Below are 23,827 nucleotides of genomic sequence, written 5' to 3'. Positions count from 1 at the left end.
ACGTTGGAGTTAAAAATTGAAAAAAGAAAAAAAAAAAAAGAAGAAGCTATAAGTGAAATGTGTTGGATCTGATCCTTCAAAAGATTACAAATTTACAACCAAGACTTTTCAGACCAACATGCCGACACACTTGAACAAACGCTCGGTAGTGAATGAATGTTCTCTTGTAGGGCGTATAAGTTTTAACTTGAGCTTGATCATCAGTATCCAATCTATATTATATATTCATTCATCCGAGAGACGAATTAGTTGGTCCTTTTGATCTTCATCACATTATTCAAAATTCCAATAATTTAGAAAACACTTGTTGCAAAGATCATCATCACATGCACAATTGCACTTACAAAGTTGAATTAGAGGAAACTGAAACCCTGTGAAGGAAAATATTAAAGTTAGTATCTCTATCCAACATGCTTATCCTCACATAACTTTGGTCATCGCCGAAGTGTTTTCCACTTTTCGTTAAAATCTTCTTTTCTTCTCTTAGAAACTTCTCACAATCCACAATCCCTTCTTCACACTTAAACCATGCAAAAGCTACACACAGTATATAATACACCAAATCAAATGAGGAAAAAATAAATGGTTCCATAATCATTTAAATTGTTTTTATTTATATTTACCTGGTTGTAACTCAAAGACCTTGCCAAAGAAATTGCAGCGTTGAGAGACGAAATCAGGAACGGTAAAACGTTTAGTGTCCTTCGCTGCTTGTTTCAATAGCTTCCACCTCTCATACATAGCATCATAACTGTGTTCAAAGAAGGATTTAGCCGTTTCATTCCCACAGCTGTCTGACACAGCCTTTAGAACCTTGGCTACTCTAAGCTGCGAGTCCTTTGAGACCCCAATCGTGTTGAGTTCAATGTACTCTGTCATTTTCCTAGCTGTCTCTCTGTCTTTCACTAAAGCCCATCTGCAAAATGAAACAAGAATGTGACGTTTAATTAAGAGACTCGTTTTTTGTTTTGTTCCCATGAAGTAAAACGTAACAAAAATGTACTTACCCAATGCGCATCCCTGCATGGCCAGTGCTCTTCGAAGCAGTGAAGAGCATTACATCGTGATCAGCTGCTGATGCTATCGGCGTATACTGCGGCCAGTAGTAAGCCAAATCATGGATCAATTTACCTTTACTACTGTTTACTACCGGTTCTCTCAAGAACCCATCAGGGTTGTTTGGAGAAGTGACAAGTTCAATGTATGGACCTTCTTCCCTGTATGTCTTTGCATCTCCGCCCCATCGATATAAACCCGATTTAAGGCAGTCAGTAATCAAAGGGTATGACTGCAACCAAACCGCTTATACATGTTAGATTGATATCTATGTGTGCTAAAACAACCCAAGATAGCTAGTATCCAGCAAAATGGTGCGTCTATAACAAGACATACAAATAGTTTGAGTAGACAGCTCTTAATGTGACTCACACTATAATAAGGTGCAGCTGAGACGACATTAAGAGGACCAGAGTCATCATGTGGGGAGAGAGCATAGAGAGCAGCCTGATACAACTGTGTTGAGCCAGTGCCAACAACAATGAAGCGGTCTTGCGTTACAGCATTCCCAACAACCTTATGCACCCTCACGATCTCTTTGCCAAGCTCTGGTTCAAGAAACCAACAAAGGTTGTTGTTATCTGAAAAATAGCTGAGAGATTGCCATCCAGGTATCACCATTGTTGTCACATCTCCCATTTCCTGCCAGTATCTCTCATACACCGTTGGATCGCCACTACGTATAGATACCACATCAAGGTTGTTAGCATACATTATGTATATCTACAGCGTGACAAGGATTAATCTTTGAATTAAGGAAAGCTGTGAATATACGTAAAGAAAGTATTCGTGGGTCCTTTTCTCTAATGGAGAACATAAAACAACACATTCTGATTTCTGAAACAGTGAAAACATGGTCAAGTACGTACTAGATCACCAAACTAGTCCTTTAGATTCTCTCAAAGGACATGAAATATTTATGTATTCAGAGAATCATGTCCACCAAAATGTGGGCTCTCTTTACTTTTTTTTTTTTTTTTTTTTTTTTTTTTTTTTTTTTTTTTTCTCTTTTACCTATTTATAAGTTTTCCCTTGACAATGGAGTTGGAAAGAATCAAAATAGATTTTGATATATATTCTGATATACCATGTGTCTCCTCAACCTAAACTTTCAAACTCCATTGGCTATCACTAACTAAATTAATTGCGAGAGCATCCAAAAAGAAACATCACTCGTCAACCTCCTTCCTCTCACAACATACCACATACCAATTAGTCCGTATTAAAAAAAAAGCCACTCTCTTCTTTACTTTCTCATCAACAAGAAGAGTGGCCCCTTTCCAATTTATTTTAGTACTCTTTAACAGTTGACATTTATGATCAATTTATCTAAATCTATATTAACATTTTTTAAGGACATTTTTGTTTATGTCCTTTAAGTTTTAATTATTTATTTTTTTATTTTACAACATTAACCCCTAAAGAAATTCCATAAATAACATTGCAAAGAAACTCAAGTACTAAACTTTCTTAAATTGACCAACATTTGTTACATTTATTGCCATAAAATCTTAACAACATCTATACATTCCAATTTTTCCAAAAACAACTCTATCCATTAAAGTTTTAACTCATTAAATCTCCAAAACTATTTTTATGGATGCTAGAATCTCTCAAATTTAAATGATAGACCACAAATTTTCTATAGCAAAAGTTTACAATCTCAATAATTATATTAACATTAATAAATTTTCTAAACTGAAAATCCAATCTATATATATATATATATATATTTTGTTTTGAAGTACATTTTGGGTTCTACCCTTTTAATTTTGCTTATTTAAAATTTTAGTTCCTACAAAATTGTAGTAAAAGCAATAAGTAAAATATGGTAAATTGACAAAATCATTTTTTTTATAGAAACTAATTAATTCTACTTAAATTCCTTATTAATAGCAAATTTCTTTTCTAAATATGTGTTCCAAAATAAAATAAAAAAATAGAAAAATCAATCATTAAACTGTATACAATGAAAAATAAACAATCAATTAAATTAAATAATTATATATCAAACAAAACAATAATAGTATTATTTTAAATAAATAAAACAGTTAATTATTCTGATTAATTATACATTATACAAACAGTTATAATTCATAATTTTAATGTTTATCCTGATAAAATTATAATACTTTAAGAATAATTGTATCACTGCTTAAATATAAAAAATATTAAAAATTAAAAATATATAATTTTCTTACTAAATTAAATACTACTAAAATCAAACATCATTATAAATAAAATTAAATAATTGTCTTGTGGTACCACTGGTTAAATCCTAGTTGCTTTAAACAAGCAAACGACCACCACGCTCAATTTGCAAAGATTTTTTTTTTTTTTTTTTTTGACGAGTCATAGTCATAACAAAGTGAATAATAACAGAACCAAATATTCAAACTAGCGGCGTACGTTAAGGTCTTAAGGAACACAGAAAATATAGGGGCGTCAAATAATGAACACCATCAGTAAAAAATTATATCACAACGACCATTTTGCCCCTTTTTGAAGTTGCATTAAAGCGTGGAGGTTCACTTGCGTGCTTGTAGGATAATCTCAGATTCTTTGCTAGTATTAGAATCAGTGACTTTCAAAGCAATCAAGTATGGTATGAGGAAGAAATATTGTCTACAGATTCTAGAGGATACGCAATTAATACACATATTTACTATTCTAAAACACCAAGAAAGAATAAAAATTCAATCAAAACTTCCACCATAGTGTCATAGTGACACGAACATAAACTTTTCTTCAGAAAATTGTAATCTAGAACATGAAATAGTAAGTAAAGACTTACAGTTTAAGGTTGATAATTCTGTCGTCGTCCTCTTCGATCTTGCTATAGTTGCAAGATGCTGAAGACAACAGAGAAGACGATCCTGAGGCCGTGGTGGATACCACAGGCCATATGCTAGAATACACGGTTCTGTCCCAAGAATCTCCTCGTTCTTTTTCACCTTTCAAGATCTTTAGAATCAAGCTGAAGTTCACGGCCAACGAGAGGACCAACATATTCCTCCAAGACAGGAACCTCGGAATCTGTTCCATTTTTTCTCCAAACTAAAACAAAAAAGCTAGGAAACAAAAAGATGCAAATTAATGCTTGAAAGAAGAAGAGCAGAGGTGAGATAGCTGGAAAAGACCTCTTTATTAATAATGAAACTTATAGAATCTCATTTTATCAAAGAAAAGCAAGTGCTGTCCAACGAGACTGAACCTTTTTTGGCTGATAAATTCAAAGTTATGAATTTTGAAAGAGATTAAAATAACCCTTGAAGAATCTCAAGAGATAAAGGTGGCCTACGTAGCATGTGTTTATATTGAATTATGAACCTAATTAGATTATAACTCATACTTAACTCAATTACGTACAAATCATTCAATCAAGATTTATTTTTTAATTAAAAGTTTTGAAACCTTAATCCTCGCAGATAAATCTAAAGTAACCAAGAGTACTGCCTATCAAAATATAAAAACAAAGATAAAAGTACCTGTCAAATTCCAAACAGAGGGTCCAAAGGTCTTAAACTTGGCCACAGTGAAGAGGTCACTGGAGAAGCTTTATATATAAGCTGGAAAAAAAAAAGAATTTGTAATTAGGTGGAAGCTCTTTGCTTGTTTCTCTCCGCCAGAAAAGGTTTTCCCCATTGAGAAAAAAAAAATGATTTTGTTTTTGCCTTTGGCGTGAAGAGTTTCAGCTTTTTCGTTTGTCAATGGCAGAACCTTGGAAACGACAGTACATGAACCGAATGAGAGACACTGAATTGATTCAGGATCTCTGTTTACTACAAGACTGGTGAATGCTTTACGTGTAATACTTTCTAGATTTACGTCACTTCTCAGTTTTCACGTCTAATTCGCTATTATTTCTTGAATTTGTAGATTAGCTAGGCTCATTGACTATGTAATTTTTTTTGTCGTTCGTAGACATGTTTTAAGGCAATTTTACAATTTTGAACAACACAATTCAGGGTGAATATTGTCGTAATAACATATTTTGGGGTGTTAATTATGAAAGTAACAAAGAGAATATAATTATTTGCAAAGATAAGATATATTTATATAGTTCATGGACCAAAATTATTGTCACGGCCCAATTTGCCCAAGGATTTATTAAAGATCATATGGGTTGGACCCAAGAGAAATCCACCACCACTTCAAGCATTTCATTTTTTTGGAATATTTTCAGAATTATGTAAAATGTCAGAGAGACTAAGGGCATGACTGGTTCAACCGCAGCGTTTGCGGTTACGGTTGCGAGAAATTGTGGAAGTGGATGGTTACGGTTTCAAACTTTATTAAGCGTTTTGAATGACTGGTTTAACGTTTTAAAATGGGTGCGTTTGCGGGAGTTTACGACTGGTTGACCAGCGGATGCAATAACGGTTAAAACATAATAAATATCAAATATAATTAGAGAAATATTTAAAATACCAAAAATTTTATTTAACTTGATTTATAATTAAAATTCATTAAAAATATTTAAGAAATTATTTAAAAAACAAATAAATTTCATTACTTTATGCATTTGGCTTTTTACCAAAAACTTTAATAAAGTAATTTGATAATGAAAAACATATGTTTTAGATCGTAGATCTTCTTTCTTAAATCTCACACACTCAATAAGTTCCATGGAGCAGTATTTGCATCGGTAGTAATGATCAAACGAGAGTTGAAAAGAGTCACTCGTGATTTTTTTTTTATATTTTTCACAAATAATCTTATGTTCATAAATTTCTGATGAAATGTTATATTTTATTTAGATATTTTTGAACTTACGTGCGATATGTCATTAAATTTACATCAAGTTTTCCGGATTATTATTAATTGAAATCTTATTTTTTCCAATTGTTTATTTTTAATATTCTCAATTGTATTCGCACTTCATTTTTTCATCCTTAATGAATAAAATAGTTAGGTAAAAGATATATATAAAAGAATATTTCATTATGATTGATTTGTTTCAAGTTAAAAAAAAATATTCCTAAACGCAATCGCCCGCAACTGCAAACGCTTGCGGGAAGCAGCTTTTGGAATTTAGTGGTTTGAAGCGCTTGGGAGCGATTTGGAGCGATTGGTACCAATCGCTAGCAACCGCTATCACCCGCAAACGCAGCGGGAAAACCAATCAACACGTAAGAGAGATTGTAGGAAAGTGTTGAAGAATTTAGAAAGCTAGCTCTAATCTTTCCCTCCATTACAAAACAATGGACTTGTGCAGTTGTGCTAGACCCTACCCTAGTATAAGGAGGAGTATACTTCACAAACAAACGCAACAGGTTGGTAAAACAAGTAAATTAAACAAGAAGATTACCAAATTTTTTTTGTTGGTCATTAATTAGCCGATCATCTTTAATTTATTAATGATATTTACACGTTATTATAAAAAAAAGGCTATATATAATATATGTGAAAAATTACTAAGAATATGCCATAAAAAAGGTGATTTTTGCGATATATTTTTGTTGTTGTTGTTTATGTGTACCTTTTTATAATACAGTTAGGTATATAAATGATGCATATCCTAATTTATCAGTCATTAATTTTTTTTTGGTTGAGATAGGTGTGAACTTTTTTATTTTTTTTGGGCAGCAGAATTTAATTATTATTCGCTATTAAATTCATTTACAAATTACAGAGAAGACGAGAAAAAAAAAAGATTAAAAGAGAAAAAAAAAAAAAAAAAAAAGGGCAGAGTAAAAACCGTGCAGGCGAGGCAGGCAGGCCCTGAAACGAACTTCGACGCTTTCTCTCGTCTTTCAAACCAATCCGTTGAACGTAAGCTTTCATCATCATCGTCACTTTGTTTCCCCCCCCCCCCAACATCACAGATCCTTTGTCTTCTCCTTCATCTCTCCCTTCTTCTTCGTTTCCATCGCAGCCTCTCCGATCTGCCTCCCCTTTGTTTGATTCTCTCAATATCTAGGGTTTCCCCAGGAGGACCCCCCCCCCCTCCGTTATAATCCCCTTTGGTCAGTTGTTTCTCTCTCTCGTGACGAGTTTATAGAATTATCTACTAATAAAAGTCTCTTTTTAAGTTGGGTTAGCCTAATTGAATTGACATTAGTGGATTTGCATTTGTATATTTTACAAAGTTCTCTTCTTCTTCTTGGGAAAAGTTCGTTGATTGATGGAATATATTACAGAAATTTTAACATTCTGGGGGGGGGTATAGATTAGCTTTAGTAATGCGATCATTACTTTTTTTTTTTTTTTTGATTCGCAGTTAGATGATCCTTTGATACCTTTTTAGGTTTCTGTAGCTATTTGTTGTGTAGCAATTGATATGGGTGTTTACCAGACTACTTTGTATTGTATGCTTTTCTTTTCCTGATGGTAAATTTTAGAAAGTTTTTGATTGTTCTGGATTCTTCAAGTAGACTTTCAAATTTCATGTTTGGGAACAAATGTTATCTCTGCATTTAGCTTTGTGGGTTTCTAAATTTGGATTTAGCACTGAGAGGTGCCAACGGTCTAGTTTGATTCTTTTGAGTTCGAGCTTGAAATTTCATTCCTGAATCTGATTCTGCCCTTGTCTTACAGGTTTCAAGAGGTGTTATTGGATCTTGTAGCCGCTTTATAATGACCTCTAGCACCACAGGAGATCGAAGGTTTCTTCTCTTCTTTCAAGTTTTCTGTGTGTGTTAATACTGGGTTATGGGTTATATTTTGGCCTCTTTTCACGATGCTTGCATGATTTTATTTTGATGTGGCCTTGTCTTAATATGAATTACTTGTTTTCAGTGTGCTGCATATTCCAGCTGCTGTTAGAAATAGAATCACTATATGTGCCTAGGAAACTCAGTGTTTGTTTTTTTCTTTCTTTGAATAAGCTTGCTTGCATGATATGCATTCACCATGTATGGATGGAGAATAGTTCTTATTTCATATTACTTAGCGTTAAAATTGTCGAATAATGTTATCCAACATGATTATTGATCTGCAACATCATCATTTAAGAGTAACAGAAGAGATTTTTTTAAATGTTTATAGAAAACATATTATAAGAGCTGATCGTTTTTTAACTACCGAAATGTATAATCATTTGTACCTTTTCTCATTTTCACTTGAAGAGTTTTGTATCCTCTGTGATGGTCTTGTATCCATTGGTTTGATGAGAAATTACATTTCACGGATATTAGCAGATGGGGTACTACAAGAAGAAGTGGCATGACTATATTGGGAAAGGTTGCTGTTCCAAAACCGATTAATTTACCAAGCCAAAGGTATTTGATGAGTGCAGGATCATGTTTATTATTAATATATGTATATATAATCTCGTTCCCTGAACATTTCTCTTCTGAATTTAAGGTTAGAGAACCAAGGCCTTGACCCTAACGTGGAAATTGTTCCAAAGTAAGTTTGCACCTGTTTGAGATGCTATTCCTCTCATTCTTCTTCTTCCTCAAATTTTAGATGGTTTAAATTTCTTCTGGACATCTATTGTAGGGGAACCCTTAGTTGGGGCAGTAAATCATCACTGAATGCTTGGGGGACATCATCTTTGTCACCACGAACTGAAAGTGGCCCTGGTTCACCAAGCCACCTCAGTAATCGACCTTCTTCTGGTGGAAGTGTCACTCGACCTTCAACTGCTGATAGTAACAAAGCACATGACTCTTCTTCTTCAGTTGCATGGGATTCAAACTCTCGGCCTTCATCAGCATCTGGGGTGTATCCATCTAATCAGGCGTCAGTTGCACTACAACGTCCACATAGTGCAGACACAAGACCAGGAAGTTCCCAGTTATCCCGATTTGCTGAACACGTGTCAGAGACTTCTGAAACATGGGGTCAACATGTGCCGGGAGAGAAGTTGGTATGGTTCTTTTATTTTATCCTTTTTTTGTATCCTTACATCTGTTGAGCTCCATGTCACTCTTCTCTTACGTCTTCTCTTTTTGGGACTGTGAGTGGTAATTAGTTATTAATCTAGGATAGAACTTTAATTACTGGTATATCATTCGTGTTTGCAATGGGAACAAGCGTAGGATACTTCATCAAATTATAGGGCACTTATTGTTTCTCTTAGAGAGATGCTTTGTAGTGCGTAACATAATCATCTGGCAACTGAGTGGCATATGTTCTCCAAGAAGTCTAGAATTCTGGTTGGGCAAATAGAATTTGATGGAAGGGTTTTTTATTATTATTTAGCAAACTTAAAAGGTTATTTTTTTTGTAGAATAGTTGTTTACAAGTTACCCACCTTTGCATTATTTATCCTCATTCTTCAAGACTCGTTTTCTGCAGGGAGTTGCTGCATCAAAGAATGATGGATTTTCTTTGACTTCTGGAGATTTTCCTTCCCTTGGTACTGAAAAAGAGAGTTCTGAAAAGAGCACAAGGCCACAAGGTACCATTGATTAACAGTTAAAGTTAATGTGTCATTCATGCATTACAGTACTTCCATTTAAGAATAGTTCTTTGTGCACTTTTCAAAATATACAATCAGCGTGTAAACTAGGAGAAGAATAAAATGTTTCAATTTGTACTCAATTCTATCTTATACTCTTCGTCCTTGCCTTCAAGAGAGTGACGTTAGCACAGTTTGAAAATTTGTACTTCTAAATGCGATTCTGTTAAGAAGTTTACCTACACGGATATTCAACAAAGTCAAAATTTTCAGGGCATGGCTTGTCTGGCTTGCTGTTGGTTGAACACTGTTTCAATCTTAGATGACCTCCTAATATGTGCTACTTGAGGGTTTTAGGATTACCTAGATAGAATGTGATGTGAATTTATGAAGTAGATACGTTAGACATGGCTCTAAGAAACTACCAATTTGCAGATGCTGGACCTCGCTCTCGTCCTCCATCTTCGTCTGGAAGATCTGTGGAAGAGCAAGGTGTAGATTGCACAAAAGGTTTTTACTTTCAAAACTCTTTTTGTATGTTTTGGGGATATACAACAGATGTTGGCATCTCATTTCAAGAGTTACTTATGTTTATAATCATCTCTTATGAGAGGACCATGTTACCCTCTCAGGTTCTCTTGGACACTATAGCTGACCATATCTTCTCTTTTATCTGCAGAAGTTAATGAACGGATTGGAGATGCCAATTCCTGGAGAAGAGATGATCAACCATACAGTGAAGATGCACATAGACATTGTAGAGAAGAAGGGCAATTGGACCCCCGTGGTCCACAATCTTATCCTAATGCTAATTTTCCTCATCAGTATGATGCTTGGCGTGGTCCTCCAGTAAGTAATCATCAAGGTGGTGGCTGGTACAGAGGGAACCACCCATATGGTGCCCCAATGGGTCCTGGGGGTTTTCACATGGATCCTTTTCCATTTTATCCTACACAAGTTCCACCTGCTCCTGGACATGGGGCTGGTCCTAGGGGTAATCACTCTAGTAATGAAAGGATGTTCAGACCTCCAATGCTTGATTCTTATGTACACCCAAGGATGCAGTCTAGGCCTGGGTTTTATGTTGGTCCAGCGCCGCCCGAAGGCTACTATGGTCCTCCCAGGGGGTATGGCAATCCCAGCAACAGAGACCTGCCTTTTGCAGGTAGGCCTGCTGGTCCGCATACTTATAATAATCATTCTGGTCAAGGTGGATATGATATGCCTGGAAGCGAGCCACCACATTCGCAAGAAACACATAGGCTATACAACGAGCCATCACATTCTCAACAAACACAAAGGCCATACAACGAGCCATCACATTCTCAAGAAACACATAGGCCATACAAGGTTCTCTTAAAGCACCAAGATGGGAGGTTCGGGGAAGATAAAGCAAAGCGGGAAGAATTTCTAGGAAATAGGCTCCCGAATGCAGAGAAGGTAACTCAACAGCTGCATACTTCAAGAAACGAGAGGATAGAAAATAGAAATGAGGCAAGTGGTGAAGTACAACCAGCTAAGGCAGAACTTTCTGCTCCCGGAGATTCCAGTTTGATTCAGAAAATCGAGGGCTTAAATGCTAAAACTAGAACTAATGATGGTTGGCAAAATGCATCATTTGTCGTCAATAGAGATGATCAGGAAAGTAAACCACGTACAGTCAATTCTGGGAACGCCGTAAATAAAGTTTCAGCAATAAATCTTCGAACTGGTCATGCCAGTGATAGTAAGAACATATTACACTCTAATCAAGGTGATCCTGCCACAAGCAAAAATGCTGAGCTGGCAGCTACGAGTGGAACTGCCGTATCCAGGTCAGTTATCATTTTTCTTTAGCGTTTCAGCCAGTTATGCCATCCTTTATGACGGGAAAGTTTTGATGTTAGTACCTACAGGAGATCTACTCAACAGAATCAAGGCAGAGCAGATCCCCAGACCAAACGAATAGTGAACAGTGAAGGCAATGATGGTTGGCAGAAGACAACTGTTATGTCGGGCTCCTCCCGTGCAACTTTAGCTACAAACTCAGAAAGCATTCGCGAGGTTAATGTAGATGACTCTTCAAATACCGATTCCATCAGGAGGCCTGGGTCTGGAATATTAGCAGACCCAAACGACAACCAGGTATAAACTAGTTCATATGATTTTCGTTGTTATTTATATACTATTATGTGTTTCTTGTCTGTAGACATCCTTTTTTTTTTTGTTTGACTGAGTGTTTGTCATGTTCTCTTAAAGCGTTCTACGATGAGAGAGTTAGCCAGGCAGCGAGCTCAACAGAGGCAGAAAGAGGAGGAAGAAAGAGCAAGAGATCAGCGGGCTAAGGCTCTTGCAAAACTAGAAGAGTTGAATAGACGTTCCCAAGTATCTGAGGAAGGTTCAGTCAAGAACATGGAAGCTGCATCTAATGCTTCTCTTTCTGACATGCCAAAAGACCCTGGGTCTCATTCACCAGTCACTGTTGCAGCTGCAAATTCCGTAGAACCTACTTTAGGATCAGGGAAAAACACGAGGGCTTCAACAGAATATGCAAATAATGTGGGCCCTACCAAACAGGATAATCTTCCACGTGATCGTGATGGCACTGCCTTAAAACAAAAGCGTTTGGGGTATAGGCAGGTATTTGAGAAAAAAACGGCAGGAAGCTCTGTTGCTACTATAGAGGTGTTCGATGTTGTTCCATCTCCTCAGGTTGTTAATGAAGGTGTGTCAAGCCATAATTCAGGCATGCCAGTAACGTCAAGCGTTTCAACGGAGTCAACTTTCACGAAAAGAAAAAATAACAGGAATGGTAAGAAAAAACACAAGGCTGAGGAGACAACAATGTTGAATACGACAAGAGCTGCCGTTGGAAAAGAAAAAAATTCAGGAGATGAGTCAATTGAGGCTGGTAGGACAAGGGCAGTTGAAATGGATTTGGGGTCTGTTTCAGTTCCAAGCTTGGATATCAAAGTGTCTGGTGATTCGTCTGAACAAATCAGTTCCTTCACTAAAGAAGACTCTCAAAACAGAGCAAAAAACAACTGGAAATCTCAACATGTGCGTAGGACTCAAAGAAACTCACTGGTAAATAAGCCTGCAGAGAAATTTCCTGGTAACAATGCTGTTATGTGGGCTCCGGTACATCCACAGCAAAAAGCTGATGTTTCAACAGGTGTAGGGAGTCAGAACACTCTCCCTGAATTTGGCACCTCTTCGAAGAGTCAGCATCAAGGGCAGACTAGTTCTAAAAGTAAAAGAGTGGAGATTGAAAGATATGTAGCGAAACCCATTGTAAAGGAAATGGCTGAGCAAATTGTCAGTAAAAATGTAACCGCTGCTGCTCCAGAGATGTCGGATAATGGAAACCAGAAAGATAATCGTGGAGGTGAAGGTACAGGAATTCTCCAACCTTCTGGTTCAACTGCAGGCAAATCTAGATCTCCTTCAAAGTCAAGACACGGGAATGGTAGGCAGGGAAAGCATGGTAGAGAACATGGATCATGGCACCAGAGAGGTTCTGGAGCACCTACTAAAGCTTTGGAGGATGGCCAATTTGTAACCTCAAATCAACCCATCCAAGGAACAGTGAACTATCACTCTAGTAATCAAACCGAAAAAATTTCTTCTAAGGATCAAACCACATGTAATGATGATGGATGGAACGATGGCTGGTATATGACTCCTGAAACGCATTACTCTGCTGCTGAAGAAGTGGAAGCAAGTGCTGTTGGAAAAGATCAAGGAATGGGCATTCACGGCAAGCAGCATGCTTCCAGAAGCAACAAAGATGGAGGAAGTAACTATGGTGACCCTACAAAAGCCAATAAGAAGGATTTCAATAAAGCTCATATGCAGAACTCTGGCCAGGGGTTTAGTCAACCAGATCTTCCCGTTGCTTCAAAAGAAAGCCGTGGCCCTGGAGATCAAGTGTGGCATACAGCTAATAGGACAGGTAAGTATGGAGGTCGTGAAAGTACGAGGGAGAAAACTTATGGATCTCAGAAAAAAGATGTTGCTGGATACGAGCATCAAGGGGTTTCTACAGAACAGAAAATGACACCAGCTGATACACAACAAGCCCAGTCGCAAAACCGATCTACCAATAAGGATGTCCAGGTTGAGCATAATCCGAATAGTATGTTCCAAAAGAACACAGGGCAGGGTCGACGATTTGGAAGAGGGCATGAGTCACAAGGAGGCTGGGGTTTAGCGGCGCAAGAGAATATGCCCCATCACCATCAGAGGCCAACTTCAAACAGAGATAGACAGAAGCAAAATGTGCATTATGAATACAAACCTGTTGGTTCTCATACTTATGATGGAGAGCGTAACCGAGAACAACAATCGAAAGATACAGAAGGTCCACGATACAGGGAGAAGGGACAGGGGCAGCAAAGGCATGGTGGATACCAACAGCAAAGGGGTACGAGTGGGAGAAACACTGGTCATGGATTCACAGGTGAGAGAAACTAAGATTGGCCTCTCTTGTGTTTATTAGGGTAGTAAGAGCTGCGATGCTGAGGATAATTGCATTTTGTGAGATATGGCGATTGAGGAAGCTGTTTCGTAGGCACATAAGCTTGTGGGATTGCTGAGAGGGAGACGTATCCGAGGAGGCATTGGCAGAATCAGATAACAAAAGTATTTGCTCATGAGGGTTTATTATATATATTTTGAGTCACTTGTTTGAATATGCATAATTTACTGTAGTATACATTTGATGGCAATTGGACTGACCTTGTTTCGTTTAAGCCGTTGCTTTTTTTTATTGCTGCGTTTTCCTATGTTCTCAGAGTGCGGGAGTCATCTTACATGACGTCCTAGGCTACTTTGATTCCAATTTTTTTTTGTTTAACGTTGAGACTGAAGTTATGTATGCCATCCCAACTAGTTTGGTATCGTTCTGATCATTTCCGCATGATAATTCCAAGTTCTACTACTGTTCTGACTTTAAACATGAAATTGTATATATAATTTGGAATTGGTGTTGTTAGTCTATCAAACTCTCAAAATAAATGAGACTTGAGAGGTTGTTCTTTTTGAGGTCGGCATGAGTGAAAGACGGTTTAATAAAATAAAATAATATACTAAATGTTCATTAATTGGATTAAAAATAAAATAAAAAGTATTATATTTATATTAGAATTGGTCAAATACTAGTTTTTTTTTAAAAAAAAGTTAAAAGAGAAAAAGAAAATATCTAATAGAATTGATGTTGGTCTTAGTGGATAAGGCAGTGGTAACCAGAAAAGTCAAAATCTTGTAGGCTAAGTCAGAAATCTATTAAATTAAATTAAATTAAATGAAATGAAATGAAATTAAATTAAATTAAATCAATCGTGAGACAGAAGAGAATCCTTTATATATATATATATATATATATATATATATAAACGTGACGGTCTAAATTCCTCCGGGTTGGTTTACGATATAAGCGGATTACGGGTACGCTTCTTTTGCATCATCCTAATAAATCTTTTCCTTTCTCTCTTTCTCTCTTTCTCTCTTTCTCTCTCGAGATTACTTCTCTCAATCGTCGATTAGGGTTTCTTCTTCCTTGCGCTTCCCTTCTTTTGGTTCTCTTCTCCCCAGCTTGAATCCGATGGAGTCTACTGCTACTGCACTCGTCGTCAAGGTTAGCCAAACCTTTCTCTCTTTCTCTTTTATCTGTCACACTTTTCTTCTCCTCTGTTTTTTTTTCTTTATCAGTAAATTGTCGATGATTCTTTGTGTTTCTCCGTGCGATCGTCTCGATTCTCATGTTTTTTTTTATCTTTGTTCTAGGTTTACGAGCTTTATTGTTACTTGTAATCGGTCCTTTTGTTTTCAAATTCCGCTATTGATCGGCTCTATCTCTGTGTCTTTGCAATTTTAAGTCTATTTCGAATTATAAGCCCTATGAATGATTAAAACTTGGATTGTTATCGTATTTGGAAACGTAATTTGGTTTTTCAAATCAGTGTCAAGGTTGTTTGATTGGGATCGCTTTAGCCTGTTATATGTTATGTTCTTTCTATCTTGTATGTTTTGATTGGGATCGCTTCTTACTGTAACAACCTGATGTTGCATAGTTTTGTTTATTTCATTCAACTGATTCTATTTTTGTTTGTGGATGGATCCATACAGGTTAGCTATGGAGGTGTGCTTAGGCGTTTCAGGGTGCCTGTTAAAGCTAATGGACAGCTTGATCTCGACATTGCTGGTCTTAAGGAGAAGATCGCTGCTCTCTTTGACATCTCTGTTGGTGCCGATTTTTCTCTGACTTACTCTGATGAGGATGGTGATGTGGTGGCCCTCGTTGATGACAACGATCTGTTTGATGTTACCAATCAGCGTCTTAAGTTCTTGAAGATCAATGTGCTCTTGAAGACTGGCTTCCCCACTAACCCTGTTACTCCTGAGAGTAGTGGGAGTTCGACACCTTCCGGTATTCCCTACAGTCAGAACCCGGTTTCCAAAATCCAAAAGGGTTTAAATGATGTTCTGATGGCTGTGCCTAACCCTATGCGTGATACCATATCGAAGGTGTATATGGACCTTGCATCGAAAGCTGCAACTTCTAGTCCTGTTGTTGCTGAGATGCTGGATTGCATCTCAAAGCTAGGGCAGCTCTCAATTCCTCAGGACTCCCCTGTTCCTAAGCCTGGTTCTTCAGGCCCTTCCCTGAGCAGGGATGTTCCTTCCGCTGGTGAGAGGACCCAGACCGGAAAGAAACCTGCTAATATGACTGAACCCTCTCATTCAAAGACTTCTGGTCATGTGCCAACCCCTTCTGGACTGGGTGCTAGTTTCAACGAGTGTCCCTTTAGTGGCAGTACCGTGAATGACTCTTCTCGTTATCCTGTTAACTTCAACAAGCATGCTCGTCGTGGATGCCATTCTAAAAAGAACACCAACGGTGATTACTGGACCTCATTGGGTGTATTCCATAAGGGCATCCGTTGTGATGGATGTGGAGTTCTTCCTATAACTGGGCCTAGATTTAAATCGATGGTGTAAGGACATCTCTTACTTACTGTTGTAGTGACTATAGACATGTTAGAACTAGACATGTTAGAACTTATTGTGCTTATTTGTTTCTCTGGTGAATATTTTGCAGTAAGGAAGACTATGATCTTTGCAACATCTGCTTTTCGGTGATGGGTAATGAGGGGGATTACACAAGAATGGATAAGCCCGTATCTGTTCAACATATGCATCCTATCAAACAACGTGCCCAAGTATTACTCTTCTCCTATGTTTAAGATTCCATTTCTTTTTGTTTATTCTGTGCGTCTCTCTCTGATACCTATGTTGCAATCTTATCTTTCTTTTTTTCCTTATAGATGTCACATCCTTTCGGTTTACACTTCATGTGTACCCGGCCTAGACTAGACAGTCGCTTTGTCCTTGATGTGAATGTACTTGATGGAACAGTTGTTGCTCCATCCGCTCCATTCACTAAGATCTGGAAAATGAGGAACAATGGTTCGTTGGTGTGGCCTCGTGGCACACAGATTGTCTGGATCGGTGGGGACAGATTCAGCAACTCGTTGTCTGTTGATTTGCAGGTTATAAACTATTTCCTTAGTTCTCATTTGTTTTCTTCTCTTGATTCTTTCCACTAACAACAGATCAATTGTTGTTTCAATTACACGCCGTTGAGTTAGCGTCTTCTCTACACACCGAGAATAGCTGTTTGTGTATATAATACTAATTATTTATTTTTCTTTACACTTATGGCAGATTCCAGAGGGGGGTGTGCCTATCAATGGTGAGCTTGATGTGAAAGTTGATTTTATTGCACCACAGTCACCTGGCCGATACAATTCTTATTGGAGAATGGCTTCCTCTGATGGTGATAAGTTTGGTCAACGTGTTTGGGTGTTGATACATGTACTTTCTACTTCTGTGCTCTTTGTTTCCTTGATTCTTTGACTCTATGAAATGTCTTCAATACCATTTTTCTTTTTTGCATGGTTAGGTTGATGCCTCCCTGAAGAATACTGTTGTGAATGAGTTTCATGGACTGAACTTGAATGCCTCCCCCTCCCCTGATGAAAATTTTTCAAGCGAATTTACAGGGATGATGAATTGTGAGTCAGCTCAACCTGGCAGCTCCAATGTCAATCCCGGGACAAAGAAAGATGCTGATATAGAGGGAGAAGTTGGTGAACCACATGTCCCGGAAAAAGAAAACCTGCTGGTTGGTGAAGTTCATCCTGCTATCCCTCAAAGTCATTCTCCTTCATCTTCATCTTCATCATTTAACATGGTGGAGTTCCCAAGTATGCCTGCTGTTGAGATCTTGTCTGGTGATTCTTCATCTACAAAAGACATCCCAGTTCCTCTTCAAGAGGATTTGGAGAAGAATGACGTTGAGATAACCATGCTCAAGGAGCTCGAGGAAATGGGTTTCAAGGAAATAGATTTGAACAAGGAGATCTTGAGGGACAACGAATACAATTTGGAGCAATCTGTTGATGCGCTTTGTGGAGTTAGCGAGTGGGATCCTATCCTAGAGGAGCTTCAGGAAATGGTAAGTGTGTCTGCACTTTGTGAATTTAACAGTTTGGTAAACAGAGATCGGGATGTTGAAAATGTTGTGATTGTGCAGGGCTTTTGTGATGATGTAACAAACAAGAGACTGCTGAAGAAGAACAATGGAAGCATCAAAGGTGTGGTAATGGATCTCCTCACAGGGGAGAAGGAGGCTTAATAATAATTCTGGCAACTCTACCTATCTATCTAATCTATCAGGAATAATTATTACGTTATTATATATAAATAAAACCTGATCTCTCTAGTTCGGTTTCGTGCTGCGTCACAACATGGTGTCTTCCTTTGCTTTGGACCTTTTTGGTGTTGAATGTTACTACTATTTATTTATATAAGACGTGGAGTTTTACCTACTTATATTTCCATTTAGTTATTTCGATTTGGTTATGTCATTCTTCTGCTCTATTTTGTTGAAGGAATGGTTCGGTCTATATAATTCCTCTGCGACATGTGTTGAATATACATTTAGAAGCTCATCTCCCTCCATAATGTCACATGTTCACTCTGCTTGGTTGGTGCTCATCTCCCTCCATAATGTCACATGGCAATTAGTCTTTTCTATTCTATCTGTTGCAAGTTGCAACCATTGAAAACCTTGTTTTGAGGATGTGATTGTGGTGCGGGATACAACTGTGAGCAAAACCTATGGACAATGTAAGACACTAATAATTGATTTCACGTTTTGTTGTAGAACAATTTACAAGTTTGAAGGGAGTAACCATAATGGGTTTGTTAAAATCTCCTTGAAGAAGAAAGACTTAACAAACTTCTAAGGCTATTTTTCTTCTTCTTCTTCTTGAAGGTTTGTTCTTCTAAAGTGAGTTCACGTTCCAATTTCTTAGAGACCGAAATAATCTCGTAAGGATCCCACAGCGACTGTCCGAATTCCCAACCCAAAAACGACGGATGATGCTTTGTGGACAAGGCCTCCGTTTTGAAACGTGAAGCTTTGCCTTTGATAAAAGCGTGCTTCCTCTGCGCCTCGAACTCTAAAACCGTGTGTTTAGAGGTTTGGGAGTGGCTGAGCCAAGCCTGTGCAGCTGCCTTCATCAACTCTACTCTCTTCTTCTTCTCATCTTCTTCTTCTTCCTTTTCATCTTTAGCCTCTCGTTTCTTCCTCATCTCTCTTCTTCATCTCCATATTGGACTTTTTGGGGAATCAAGCTTTATTATGTCAGGTTTAATGTCAGCCTTACGTTTCTTGTTCGAATCTACTCAGCTCTGTCTTGTCTCTTCCTTTTTTTCTTCTTTCTTTCTTTGTTTTATTATTTATTTTCATGCCTCGTTTTTTCTTAGCCTTCAGATTTTCAGATGACTTTGACAAGAATGAAAGTATATAACAAATCAGATTACTTTATTGTAAAAAAAAATCAGAGGACTTGGCTTCTTTTGATTAGTGTTAGTATCTATGTAAACTGCTACTCAAAATATAAAACTACATAATTATTGTTAAAACAAAAAATTTTGATAGATCTCCAGACTTAGTTAGAAGCATGACTTCTCTATTCAATCAAATACAAAACAACCCCTAAAGTCTAGCATTCTAGCAACAAGCTTGGCAGAAGAGACGAGTAAAGCAAAAAACCAATTCAATGTTGATAGTGTCAACTCAATGATTGGGTCACAAGTGAGTTGTGTGGAAACTTTCCAAAACAAAATGGCTAGTGATTAAGGAGATGCCCCCCATTAAACATTTTTTTGTTTGATTCAATCACAGAAGGAGGATCTTAAAAGCTTTTCCATAGGGAGGTAGAAGAAACCTTCTGAGAGAGAGTCTCTCTCCTCAACATTGAGATACTAACTCTACATTTGAGCCCAACCTTCTATTTAGTTTATGCCAATATTAAAATAGAAGGTGAAACAGATGCATAATTTGAGATGATGAAGAGATGCATAAATCAAAAATTAGCTTAACACTTTTCTGAATAAACCATTTCTACTGCTCTTTGTTTATGACCTCACTAAAAAAAAAAGTTCATTCAGGCAGTTCAGACTTCTCTCTCTTAGCTGTTTCTATCATTGTACACAAGAACTCACTTGGATCATGGCTATATGGATCTGCAAGTGCTGCGTGCGCTAAAAACGGAAGTTTTCTCAGTGATCTCCCACTTAAACCCTGCACATTAAGAAGTTGATCCGAATCATACTCAGTTTTTTCAGAGTATTCTCAGGCTTTTGTCACTTCTCTACAATCAGTATAAAAGTATTCCCAAAGACTGACCTCACACCCTTTTGCAGCTTCTATCAGCTGTTTACAGAACCAGGGAACTGAATTTGTATCATGAACCTCACTTTCATTTGCCTTTTCTTTCAAACTTGAAAAGCTTGGAATAGAGAATCCATCACAGCCCTATACCAAGATTCATGAAGCTTGTAAGATATAATTTCTCCTCCTTCAGTGTTAACAGGAAACGGTGGAATTAGAAACGTGTATGGGGTGCTCTTAAGTGGTACCTGGAAACTTGAGATGATCCCTTTACTTATTAATTCCTCAACACAAGACCTTAATATTTCATAACGAACATGAAGAGTTGGAGGCCCAACATAAGCTTTTATGTCGGCTCGATCCACAAAAGCAACATCTGTAACAAGAATATTGATGTGAGAAATCTCACAAATCTGAATGAGGAACACAGTTTCAGAGAGACTGAGAACTGAGAAGGTAAAGCATTTATATTAGTAGCAAGTCAAAGTCATAATTCTATTGCGAACTTAGTGCTGAGATCATCCGGATGAAAATAAGGACTAATATAAGAGTAAAAAGCATGAGGCTAGGACAGGATCAAAATGGGAAACCAGCTTACCAATAGCAGTAGTTATATTTGATGTTGTAAGGATGATCACATTCGGTGCAGAGTTCAATTTGTCCATTTGGGTGAGTAGTGCATTCACAACCTGCAAAGTACATAGGAAGATTTGGTCTTCTAGGATTAAGAATTAATTCCTTCGCCAAATACTAGGTGCATATGAAATTTAGAAGTTAGTTGGATTACCCGGATAGAATCTGAAGGTTCTGAGCCAGACAAAGCCGCTTTTCTAGCAGCAGCAAGACTTTCAACTTCATCTGCAGGCAAAATAATCTCAGGCCTGACGGGATAAATAAGCCTGCAACCATAAAATTCTAAGATAAAATCATAACTCACCGATCAAAACAAATACTAAATTGCCATCTTCCTCCACCATCTCTTGGATTTTCTGGAAAAGCTTGGCAACCTATATTATGGAATTAGTAGACATAGTGAGAATAACATAATATTCCAATATAGTTTTTATTCTAAGATAGGTCGGATCACTATACAACTGTTGGTGAAGCTTGTGATATTACTAAACATGGAATAATCTATGAGTACAAAGTCAGCTTGTTGAACAAAACTACTGCGTTAAATGCATGCTGAAGGGAAAACTTAAGACAAGAGCTAAAGAAAGGATAATTTTGTATCATACCAGCTTGCCACTTTCAGAGAACCATTTACTAAATAGAGAGTGAGCATTGACTTCAATCAATTGGCAATGTGGATATCTGATAGGGGAAACATAAATCAAAATCAAAACAGAAAGATAAACGAGATAATACAGTCACTATATGAATCTGACAGACTAAGATTATGTCCAGAAGAGGACCTGGAGTTGCACCGAATTGAAAGCTTTTGAGCCAACGCTTTGCAGAGAGATGTTTTGCCAGTCCCTGGTGGTCCGTGCAAAAGAATAATCCTGTAGATATTTTCAACAAATCATGAAGGCTAAATAGTTAAAAATCAGGGCACAAGAAAGGAAAATATCAGACTTTAGTCACCAAAGAACAAACAAAACCGCATGAAACAAATTCAGCTTTTTAAGCAACTCAGTTATCTGAAGTTTTGCATAACAATCTCATGATGTCGAACAGAAGCAAACATAAATAAGAATTGGTAGGTAAGTTAGGAGAATAGTATGTACTGCAAAACATGCAAACTTCCCTCACCTATTCCATGAAACGAGATTTGGATTTACACCCTTCTGCGTGAACAGCAACGCACTTGCAGCGTAACGTAGTAACCTTTGCTTGAGTCCAGATTCATATATTAGGCTACAAAACAAAAAGATCAACCACTGAATAAACTGTTTCAGAGCCATTACTGCTTTCTAACGAGGGCAAGACTATACTTCTAGACAGACCTTTCCCATAAGCCATCAAACTCTTTTGCAGGTAGAATCCATTCATTAAAGCTAGCAGGTTGTCCATCAGCGCACAAGTCCTCACATGGTCCTTCTTCAATGAGCTGGATGTAATTATACAACAAGTCATGATCTGTATGGACGATACCAAGAGAAGAAAAAGTTGACTCCCTATTCAACATAATCAGAGGTTTGCATATAACCTGAAAGGCGTGGACAACTGGCTTCACTTGCCAGAACAAGAGAACATCATTGTTTTTCACCCATTCCTCTAGATACAAGAGGCAAAAATATCAGTAACATCCTATAGCATTTAATGCGAAATCCCCTCAAATCTGAAACAGTACCTGTATCACAAATGCATATCCTTTGCACATTTTGAACGAGAAACAAGTCGTCTGCAGGTATCAATACAAGTCCATCTGCATAGCTCATGCTCCTATTCTCAAGCATCCTAGAGCAAACACAAAACTATCCCCCCCCCCCCCCCCCCCATTAAAACCAAATAAAAAGAAACAACAAACACAAGAGCTATTCCAATCAGAAACTCCTCCACTAGAATAGAAGCACAAAAAGAAAATATGATTAACAAACCGTTCAACAGCTCTCTGCACATCCTCTAGACGAGCCGTGCTTGAAGGCTTTAAGCAGACCTCCACTAGAGAGAGAGAAACACAGAGATTTGAAAGAGGATGAATTCATAAACTATAATCGAATCCAAAAGCGAGAGGAAGGAGAATTGGATGTACCAGATACGAGGAATTTGTTTTCGTGGAGGCAAGGAGGAGGAGGATTGGGTGTAGCGATTGGCTCTGCGACGGCTGTTTGCTCCGGGATAGTCGTGGATTCAGTGTGAATTTGGTGAGAGGAGACATCCATGGAAGCGTTGGGAAGAGTAATCGTATCCTCCTCAAGCATAGGGGTTTGCTCGGCAATCTCCATGGGAGTGCTCATGCTCGTGCTCGTCGTGGTGTGTTCTCTCTCTGGATTTGGGTAAAAAAAAAAAAGGCTGAGAGAGAAATTTCTCAATTTCAATTTTTAGATTTTTCCCTTTCCTCCGAGAATAGGCGGGATTCCCCAGCTCCGTTTTAGTATTTTTCCGCAATAATAAATTAATAATACACTAAAATTTTCAGGTTAATTGTTGAAAATGAAAAGTAATAATAATAATATTAATAATAAATGAAAACAGAATTGAAGAAATTGGTATATGATTAAGACTAAAATGATGGTTATGATTACAATTAAAATTAAAAGTTTAAAACTAGAAGTTTTTTTTTTTTTTTAAATGGTTCTGTATAGTTTTTTCTTTTTGTGGTTAAATGTTAAATTATACTACTGTATATAGTTTGAACGAATCATAATATACATCGTTTGTGTACTCTAGATCATTAAGCAAATTACTTGGCGCATCTCTTTATTCATTAGAAACCTAATTTATGAATATGTGCGTTTTTATTCTACAAAGTTTCGAGTAACTCGAAAGTGTGGCTTCTTGTTACTAGATAGTATGCGATATGTTATATTGTTGAAGAAAAGTCGAAGCAGTCTATGGCAATAGTCAGTAGCACAACCCAATAAAATATTTGTGACCGAATTAGATGAGAGATGACCATAAAATTTATTAAATCTCTGTAATTAACAAGTTGTTAAATCAAATTCTATTCTGAGTAGAACTGTAGAAGTCTTCAGTATCTTCTTCACCATTAATAATATACCAAATGACTTTTCCTTAACCCTAAGTTA

At 37.3% G+C, this 23,827-nt stretch overlaps 5 protein-coding genes across 30 annotated transcripts; 2 read left to right on the top strand and 3 right to left on the bottom strand.

Moving 5' to 3' along the window:
* Nucleotides 1-273: 273 nt before the first annotated feature.
* On the bottom strand, nt 274-4,833 carry LOC104720137 (tryptophan aminotransferase-related protein 2-like). 3 transcript variants are annotated; one of them, XM_087469255.1, is made up of 7 exons: nt 4,731-4,833; nt 4,545-4,625; nt 3,851-4,127; nt 1,429-1,732; nt 1,008-1,288; nt 624-916; nt 274-537 (listed from the first exon to the last, which is right to left on the bottom strand). In XM_087469255.1, exons 3-7 carry the CDS (start codon nt 4,099-4,101, stop codon nt 341-343), a joined length of 1,326 nt encoding a protein of 441 aa, XP_087325381.1. In that variant the 5' UTR covers nt 4,102-4,127; nt 4,545-4,625; nt 4,731-4,833; the 3' UTR covers nt 274-340. The 3 variants fall into 3 exon arrangements, with proteins under 3 accessions (XP_087325381.1, XP_087325379.1, XP_087325380.1); XM_087469253.1 differs by having other exon boundaries at nt 4,545-4,830; XM_087469254.1 differs by lacking the exons at nt 4,545-4,625; nt 4,731-4,833 and having other exon boundaries at nt 3,851-4,200.
* A 1,824-nt stretch (nt 4,834-6,657) lies between these two features.
* Nucleotides 6,658-14,343, top strand: LOC104717807 (protein MODIFIER OF SNC1 1-like). Of its 21 annotated transcripts, none has more exons than XM_087469246.1 (12): nt 6,699-6,831; nt 6,935-7,025; nt 7,597-7,664; nt 8,199-8,279; nt 8,365-8,409; nt 8,503-8,872; nt 9,304-9,406; nt 9,842-9,916; nt 10,086-11,220; nt 11,302-11,530; nt 11,645-13,847; nt 13,959-14,343. In XM_087469246.1, exons 3-12 carry the CDS (start codon nt 7,636-7,638, stop codon nt 13,964-13,966), a joined length of 4,278 nt encoding a protein of 1,425 aa, XP_087325372.1. In that variant the 5' UTR covers nt 6,699-6,831; nt 6,935-7,025; nt 7,597-7,635; the 3' UTR covers nt 13,967-14,343. The 21 variants fall into 21 exon arrangements, with proteins under 21 accessions (XP_087325370.1, XP_087325364.1, XP_087325365.1 ...); XM_087469245.1 differs by having other exon boundaries at nt 6,707-6,831; nt 8,196-8,279; XM_087469244.1 differs by having other exon boundaries at nt 6,658-7,025; nt 8,196-8,279.
* Nucleotides 14,344-14,702: 359 nt separating this feature from the next.
* On the top strand, nt 14,703-18,279 carry LOC104717806 (protein NBR1 homolog). Its single transcript, XM_010435436.3, has 7 exons — nt 14,703-15,023; nt 15,515-16,383; nt 16,488-16,608; nt 16,714-16,938; nt 17,114-17,263; nt 17,352-17,906; nt 17,985-18,279. Exons 1-7 carry the CDS (start codon nt 14,991-14,993, stop codon nt 18,084-18,086), a joined length of 2,055 nt encoding a protein of 684 aa, XP_010433738.2. The 5' UTR covers nt 14,703-14,990; the 3' UTR covers nt 18,087-18,279.
* A 293-nt stretch (nt 18,280-18,572) lies between these two features.
* On the bottom strand, nt 18,573-19,048 carry LOC147935865 (uncharacterized). Its single transcript, XM_087469232.1, has one exon. It carries the CDS (start codon nt 19,046-19,048, stop codon nt 18,659-18,661), a length of 390 nt encoding a protein of 129 aa, XP_087325358.1. The 3' UTR covers nt 18,573-18,658.
* Nucleotides 19,049-19,798: 750 nt separating this feature from the next.
* Nucleotides 19,799-23,140, bottom strand: LOC104717805 (pachytene checkpoint protein 2 homolog). Of its 4 annotated transcripts, none has more exons than XM_019231183.2 (14): nt 22,831-23,140; nt 22,676-22,739; nt 22,429-22,552; nt 22,285-22,352; nt 22,082-22,185; nt 21,888-21,992; nt 21,548-21,637; nt 21,371-21,446; nt 21,070-21,139; nt 20,920-20,990; nt 20,731-20,821; nt 20,381-20,508; nt 20,148-20,276; nt 19,799-20,042 (listed from the first exon to the last, which is right to left on the bottom strand). In XM_019231183.2, the coding sequence occupies exons 3-14, from the start codon at nt 22,532-22,534 to the stop codon at nt 19,902-19,904; spliced, it is 1,179 nt and encodes a 392-aa protein (XP_019086728.2). In that variant the 5' UTR covers nt 22,535-22,552; nt 22,676-22,739; nt 22,831-23,140; the 3' UTR covers nt 19,799-19,901. The 4 variants fall into 4 exon arrangements, with proteins under 4 accessions (XP_019086728.2, XP_010433737.2, XP_087325357.1 ...); XM_010435435.3 differs by having other exon boundaries at nt 22,429-22,535; XM_087469231.1 differs by lacking the exon at nt 22,831-23,140 and having other exon boundaries at nt 22,285-22,350; nt 22,429-22,535; nt 22,676-22,713.
* Between the last annotated feature and the right edge of the window lie 687 nt (nt 23,141-23,827).

This window comes from Camelina sativa, chromosome 10 (genome assembly GCF_030686135.1).
Source record: "Camelina sativa cultivar CO46 ecotype springtype chromosome 10, ASM3068613v1".
Taxonomy (NCBI): Eukaryota; Viridiplantae; Streptophyta; class Magnoliopsida; order Brassicales; family Brassicaceae; genus Camelina; species Camelina sativa.
Note: the sequence above shows the minus strand (reverse complement) of the source record. Positions and strands in the feature narration are given on the sequence as shown.

Bases quoted from the DNA above. Each gene is read 5' to 3' on its own strand.
- LOC104720137 (XM_087469255.1), bottom strand. From the start codon at position 4,101: ATGGAACAGATTCCGAGGTTCCTGTCTTGGAGGAATATGTTGGTCCTC. The intron at 1,733-3,850 runs GTAAGTCTTTAC...ATCTATACGTAG, and splicing joins AGAATTATCAACCTTAAACT to TGGCGATCCAACGGTGTATG. The intron at 538-623 runs GTAAATATAAAT...TACTGTGTGTAG, and splicing joins GGTCTTTGAGTTACAACCAG to CTTTTGCATGGTTTAAGTGT.
- LOC104717807 (XM_087469233.1), top strand. From the start codon at position 7,636: ATGACCTCTAGCACCACAGGAGATCGAAG. The intron at 11,221-11,292 runs GTCAGTTATCAT...TTTTGATGTTAG, and splicing joins AGTGGAACTGCCGTATCCAG to TACCTACAGGAGATCTACTC. The intron at 11,531-11,644 runs GTATAAACTAGT...GTTCTCTTAAAG, and splicing joins CAGACCCAAACGACAACCAG to CGTTCTACGATGAGAGAGTT.
- LOC104717806 (XM_010435436.3), top strand. From the start codon at position 14,991: ATGGAGTCTACTGCTACTGCACTCGTCGTCAAG. The intron at 16,609-16,713 runs GTATTACTCTTC...TTTTCCTTATAG, and splicing joins CTATCAAACAACGTGCCCAA to ATGTCACATCCTTTCGGTTT. The intron at 17,264-17,351 runs GTACTTTCTACT...TTGCATGGTTAG, and splicing joins GTGTTTGGGTGTTGATACAT to GTTGATGCCTCCCTGAAGAA.
- LOC147935865 (XM_087469232.1), bottom strand. From the start codon at position 19,048: ATGAGGAAGAAACGAGAGGCTAAAGATGAAAAGGAAGAAGAAGAAGAT.
- LOC104717805 (XM_010435435.3), bottom strand. From the start codon at position 23,035: ATGAGCACTCCCATGGAGATTGCCGAGCAAACCCCTATGCTTGAGGAG. The intron at 22,353-22,428 runs GTACTGTTTCAG...TCTTGTATCTAG, and splicing joins GATATGCATTTGTGATACAG to AGGAATGGGTGAAAAACAAT. The intron at 22,186-22,284 runs GTTATATGCAAA...AATTACATCCAG, and splicing joins CAGTTGTCCACGCCTTTCAG to CTCATTGAAGAAGGACCATG.